This window comes from Colobus angolensis, unplaced genomic scaffold (genome assembly GCF_000951035.1).
Source record: "Colobus angolensis palliatus isolate OR3802 unplaced genomic scaffold, Cang.pa_1.0 Scaffold1065, whole genome shotgun sequence".
Classification (NCBI taxonomy): domain Eukaryota; kingdom Metazoa; phylum Chordata; class Mammalia; order Primates; family Cercopithecidae; genus Colobus; species Colobus angolensis.
In genome coordinates, this window is record NW_012111642.1 from 18,776 (window position 1) to 25,306 (window position 6,531).

The window sequence follows — 6,531 nt, forward strand, 5'->3', positions numbered from 1 at the left end:
CTAAAGCATGTTGGGGAGGCAATAGGAAAATTGAAAATACAGAAGGAAGGAGTAACTGATATAATAAGATCCTCTTGGAGATCATCAGTGCTAGACAGAGGATCTCTGAGATGTTACTGGTGGATTCGTTGACAGAGGTGGAGTGATGGGAAGTGCCATTTGATGGCCTCTGTTTTCTCTGTGTAAAAGGAGGCAAGGTTAATAGCAGACAGCGATGGTTAACAAGTTAGATAGAGTGATAAATGAAACTGGGAAATGAAGGAGGAAAATGACCAGGAGCAAATTTAAACGTTTTGAAGTAATTCTGAAATCCCAACTCAAGCTGGAAACCATAATTCTGGAGAGACACCAAACTATATAGTTTTGTGATTTTTCTCCAGCATTGCTCGGCAGCCTGGGAGCTGAGGAGAACACATGATTGGGTTCATCTGGGCTCAAAAGATAGGTAGATGTAACTGAGGGAATTGATGGAGCTGGTGGATATCTCTAAAGTTCACCATGGGCATCCAGACTGGTAGAGAAGAAACTGGAAATTAGTAGTCTGGGAGAAAAGAGAAAAAAAACGAAAACCAGAAAGTCATGGTGAGAAGATGGAATACTTATTTTCTGGAGCCATATGTGTCCCCATAAGGAACCCTGCCCCTACCATACAACTCTTTTGCCATAGCTTTCAGGGATACCACAGAAAGTAGATTGAATACATTTGAGGGCATAGACTGGATTCAGAAACATAGCCTGGTGGTGTTTCATTCTGAACTTGCCACTAATTTAAGGCAGCTGTCATTACCACTATTATCACAGAATGCTAATCTTTAGGCAAGGAATGTTACTTGTGCATTCAAGAGTAGAAGAAATGGGAACTTCCCATGGGCAATGACAATAGACTTGGCAAGAGGTAAATCATTTCACTTTTTGCCTCAGATTCCAAAAGTGTATTGATGTTTCCCTCAAGACATGCCCATTTACTTCTGCTATCTTAAGATTATCAATTTAATTATGTTAGAGAGTCTACAGAGGTGGCACCCTTCTTTTGGCTCTCACTCTTCCTTTCTGCATTTTCTCTTTTCTTGCTTCCTCCTACCTTTAGGTATTAAATGTTGTCATATGTCTCAGCAACCTTCCCCCACCAAGTGACCAAATAAAGTATTCCTATAAGCTTAGTAGTAGATATTTTTTGTGTGCCCAAGACTAGTCTAAGAAGTTGGTGCTTAGTTAGAAAACACTTTTAGGTACTTTGCAGATAACACTGTACAGCTAATCCCTCATGCACTATACATTCAGTTGAACCTGGGTGTGTCTCTCGTATTTATAAGAAAAGCCCTGCTCCTATGGGCCCTGTCTCCATATGTCAGCCTAGTAAAGTAACCAACCATGTTATTCACTGTGAGATACCATGTTCCAGTTATCCTTTACTTGCTTGAGTGCTGAGATGAACATAACACACAAGGTCTAGTAGTTCCTAAATCCTATGAGAACTCCTAAGCTCCTTCTCTTGATGTTGTCTATATATATAAGTTCAAAAAATAGTCTTGGGGGAAATTTCAATAAACAACTCTAAATAAGTCCTTTTTTCTTTGCAAATATAAATCCTTGTAAAATTCCATTTTTTTTTCCTGTTTGTTTCCTATTCCTGATTCTATTGTAGCTCTAGCAATATTAAACACCAGCTGGTTTGGAGATTAATATAATCAGACATACCATGGCTTTTTTGTTTGTTTTTTGGAAGACAGAGTCTCATTCTGTTGCCGAGGCTGGAGTGCAGTGCAGTGGTGTGATCTCGGCTCACTGTAACCTCCACCTCCTGGGTTCCAGGTCTCTTCCAACAGAGTGAAGAATGGGCCTCATGGCACACGAAGCAGAGGAAGCTGCTGAACAGGGCCCTGAAAGGTGCACTGGCTCAGCCCCGCTCCCACTGCCCTGGCTGCGACTCATGCTCAGACTCTCTCTTCCTCCTCTCTCAAAGCTGCTTCACGCAGGGATGGGTAGGAAATGTAAACTCTTGCATTGACCCTGACCACATGCTCCAGGACTTTCACATAGCTGGTTTCAGCCAGGGCCCTTGGACCCCAAAGGAACTCGTAGCGTGCAGGATCACTGCCGGGTACCTTCCGGTACTCCAGGTAGTTCTCCTGCACCCACTCTTGGGTGAGCAGTTTCCTGGGCTCCCCATAGACACTGTGCTCCCTCCCATCATACATATCCATCACACTCAGCTCCTCCCAGATTTCCTCCTCAGATGCAGAGTCGCCCTCCATTGCGATAGTGCCCAGGACAATTATCAGGAGGCCTGTCTTGGGAAAGATCTGATTATCACCCAGCAGGCCATCGCAGGAGAAGCCTAAGCAGGTGATAAGGACATAGGAATGGCCGGTGGGGTCCACTTCCTTCATATCAATGCCAAAGATCAATTTCAGGGACTCAGAGGCTTTGCAGAAGATCACAGGAAAGTAGCGTTTGTAATTTTGGATGACACTCTCCAGAATTTCTGCCTTTGTGACCGGCTTCTTGGCTTTATACTTGAGGAGCAGAAAATGAACCAACCCAGCCACTTTGTTAGTGAATGCTGCTCGGACCAGGGACTCCAGGTCAGGAGAGGTGCTTGGCCCTTCCTCTTCTTGGCCGCTGCAGCCCTCATCAGATTGCCTCCAGAGAGTGTAGCTGATGGTAGTGGGGAAGGTGGAGGCTCCCTGAGGACTCTGGGGAGGACCTGTTGACCCAGCAGCAGGCACCTCCCACAGTGTGCCCAGGACCAGAGTAGAGGAGGAGGCAGCCTTCTGCTCCTCAGCAGCAGGAGCCTGTGCACCCACCAGGCACGGGGCCTCCTCTGCAGTCTCAAGGCCTTCCACAGGCTTGCATTGCTGACTCTTCTTTGCAACAGACATGATGATTCTGGTCAGGGCAGCAGGCAGGAGTGTGGGCAGGAGTTGGACAATGGAGACCCACAGGCCTGGGGAGAGAGGGAGCATGTGAGAGGCCTCAGCTGAGAACTGAACCTTGGAGACTCTAACAAAGGCTTACTTACAGATCTTCTCCTTGGTGCTCCTCTGTGGCCTCCAGGGAATCCTGTCCTCCGGGTTGGCCTGTTCCCTTAGAACCTGAAGGAGGAATTGAGAGGGCACCTCAGGGTACAGCTGGCCAGCAGAGGTCGATTCTTCAGGACTGACCACAGTAGAGAGGTGAGGCCAGACTCTCTGGAGTCCCATGTGTCCCGTGGCAGGTGGGGGCCTTAATGTGCATTCAGGGCAAACATTGGCTACTGGCACCGCCTATGCATCCTCTGCTCTGTGACATGAGGACACTGTCTCAGACCAAGGTCTCACTGCCTGGTTCCTGGAGCTCCTGGAAGAGGAATCCATGGGCCCTCTGTGTGCAGACTGCAAGCACAGCCCTGGGCCCTCAGTGCTATCAGGAGGGTGGGCTGGACTCTGTGACGTCCCCACTCTCATGGGGTGGATTGTCCCCTCTGTACTCACGCAGGGCCCTCACCTTTTTCCTGGCAGGGCCTGAATTCCACCCTTTTGCTGCTCCAAGAAATGCAGATCAGGTGCTCACATCCCTGATAAGGAACAGGACAGGAGGGGACCCATGTCTGGCCACACGTGCCTAGGTCCTCGGGGAAGGACAGCAAGAAATAACAAAATTCAGTGGAATTAATGTGTTCTGGGTGAGGCGCCTGCTTGGTCCTCACCTTGACTCCTGGCAGGGCCTGGGATGCTCCCGCTACTGACCTGAGTGCAGCCCCTCTGCGAAGGCCTTTCCCTCCCTGACATCAGTGATCCCAGAATAAGTGAGCAACCTCAGGAGACAGCCCTGCCCATGCTCTGTGGGGTGACAGTAGGGGCAGGGAGGATTTCTCTGCTGTCCCTGTCAGCGTTCTGGCGCACACGTACCCTTGGTGGATCCTGGGATTCCTCTTTCGACCAGATGGGGTCCCCTATGTTTGCCTGAGTCACCCTCTAAGAATAAAGTCCTCACCTCCCTGAGATCTGGAAACAGGAGTGAGACAGAGCCACATCCTGACACCCCACGTGAGGGATCCAGGGCTGACTCCTTTGGTTCTGGGGTGAGGGTTCTGATGACCTACTGTGGGTTACTCATCTTTCCTCCTACCAGGGCCTGTGCTCCCTCATCCCCCAATTCCTTGAGATAAGTAGACATCACTCCATTACCCCAAGACCCCATCTCCCAGAGGGCTCCTCAACTTCCTGCCTATGGTACAAGTGAGACTGGAACATATGGCCATCCATGATCTGGTCCTCCCAGAGCTATAACAGGGGACAGCCAGACTCTGTGGAGTCCCTTCTTTCTGAGCCGGGGGTATCCCCAGTCCTCATGAAGCGTGCACACCTTGGGCCTTGAAGATCCTGGGACTCCTCCCTCTCTTGACCTGAGGCCCCACTTCTCATAAGGAAAGAGACCACTACTACATCTGCTGTCCTCCTCCGCCCACCTTGCCTAGTTCACAAACAAGCAGAATGAGAGAAAGCAAAAAGTTAGAAAGAAACAAAAGTAAGATCAATAGCCAGACAACCTTGGCACCACCACCCGGCCCTAGGAGTTAAAAAAAAGTAATAATAATAACTCAACCCCTGACCTAAACTACTTGTGTTATCTGTAAATTCCAGACACTGTATGAAAAAAAGCACTGTAAAACTTTTTATTCTGTTAGCTGATGCACGTAGCCCCTAGTCACGTTTCCCATGCTTGCTCGATTTATCATGACCCTTTCACGTGGACCCCTTAAAGTTGTAAGCCTTTAAAAAGGTCAAGTATTTATTTTCAGGGAGCTCTGCTCTTAAGACGCGAGTCTGCCGACGCTCCTGGCCGAATAAAAAACCTCTTCCTTCTTTAATCCGGTGTCTGAGGAGTTTTGTCTGCGACTCGTCCTGCTACACTCAGACCACAGCTCTGTCCTCTGTCACCTCAAAGGTGCAGGAAGGGCCACTTGTGGCCACCGTCCCTGGACCTCCCAGGGTGGAGATCACCACTGATCTGGATTCCAAGGTCAACAGAGTCCTCCCTCCTCTCCTCCTCGTGATCCTGACAGGTCCCACCTCTATGCTGATCTGAGTCCCCATCACTCTAATTCTTGAGGCAGAAGGAGGCAGCTTCAGTCTCAGATGGGGGTGAGATGGGTCTCCTGTCCTAGGGTGCTGGGTTCCCTGAAGCCTCCTTCATTTCCAAGCAGGGGTCTCCCTCTGCTCCCCTGAGGCCCTGTTCAAGCCCCTTCCCTTCCAAAGCCCCTTCCCTCTATCAGCCCCGGATGGGGACGTCAAGATCGGTATGCCTGGCTGCCATTCCCAGGGCTTCCATGGGTTGACAGCAGGGATTCTGACAAGATGTGGTTGTGGGTAGCGGGTGGGGATGGGAATGTGAGTGGCATGGGAGTGGAGACGAGGATACAGGTGGGGGTGAGGGAGCCTCAGTTCCCTCTCAGGGTCCTGATGTTGATGCCGGGTGGATGCCTGGACCTTGATGCCTGGGCCCTGCCCTCTCCTGACCGGCCCTGCCCTCGTCACATAAGCTCTGACTTCAGATTCTCCTGTGGGTTAAATGGTAGTGGGGACAGTGGTGGCCAGAGTCCCGTGCAGGTTAAGCTTAGAAGTCTGCTCCATCTTGGTGCTCCAGGGCTGGCAGCAGAGGTGGTACTGGATCATTTTGGGACCATCCACCTGGGGTGGAGGCCTCCTAAGGCCTTCCACAGCTTCTGACCTTGCCTCCTCCCAGAACTTCAGACCACTCCCCTCGGTGGATCTCAAGCCGCCCCTCAGAACCATTAGATGAACCTGGCTTCTCTCAGATCTGTGAGGTTCAAGTCAGTGGTGTCACATCGGGCCATCCAGGGCTTCCCTGGGTTGAGAGCAGGGGCAAGCCGGATTCTGCCAGAATGAGGGAGGGGATGGGAGTGGGGCGCATGAGAGAGATGAGGGTGGGGTTGAGGGGAATGAGGGTGGGGTGGCAGAAGGGTTGGAGCTGGTGCTGGGGGTGGAGAGTTGTGGTCAGGTGACGGAGTGGGGGTAGGGATGCGGGTGGAGGTGCGGCTGAGAAGATGGGGGTTGGGTGGGGAATGGGAATGGGAATAGGGTGGGAATGGGGATTGGAGTGCAGTCTTGGGGGCCCACAGCCCTCCCTCTGGGTCTTGACCTTGATCCCTGGCAGAGCCTGTGCCCTGCCTCTCCTAACCAGTCCTGCCCTGGTCACAACAACCTCCGACTCCAGAGCATGGGGAGAAGAACCTGGTGTCTCTCGAGGCTTATGGAGCAGGGGTCTGGGGGCAACCCAGGCTGAGACGTCTTCCCGCGGGTAGTCCAGGGCTGGCAGCAAGAGCGGCGCTGGAATATTCTGGGCTCTCTATCTGGGGTGGTGGGGTCCTCAGTCCTCCCTCAGCCTCTCACCTTGCCTCCTCACAGCGCCTGGACCCGGTTCCCTCGGCCGAACTCACGCAGTCCCTCAGAACGGGAATCTCGCTTCTCTCTGCTCCCCAGTGCGCAGGTCAGTGGCGTCACATCCTGGCACCCGGATGTTCCCAGG

The 6,531-nt window shown here is 51.5% G+C and overlaps 1 protein-coding gene across 2 annotated transcripts; it reads right to left on the reverse strand.

Moving 5' to 3' along the window:
* Positions 1 to 1,809: 1,809 nt before the first annotated feature.
* LOC105515404 (melanoma-associated antigen 4-like) lies at positions 1,810 to 6,436 on the reverse strand. Of its 2 annotated transcripts, none has more exons than XM_011947214.1 (2): positions 6,396 to 6,436; positions 1,810 to 3,095 (listed from the first exon to the last, which is right to left on the reverse strand). In XM_011947214.1, exon 2 carries the CDS (start codon positions 2,964 to 2,966, stop codon positions 1,935 to 1,937), a length of 1,032 nt encoding a protein of 343 aa, XP_011802604.1. In that variant the 5' UTR covers positions 2,967 to 3,095; positions 6,396 to 6,436; the 3' UTR covers positions 1,810 to 1,934. The 2 variants fall into 2 exon arrangements, with proteins under 2 accessions (XP_011802604.1, XP_011802613.1); XM_011947223.1 differs by lacking the exon at positions 6,396 to 6,436 and having other exon boundaries at positions 1,810 to 2,947; positions 3,023 to 3,089.
* Positions 6,437 to 6,531: the final 95 nt, after the last annotated feature.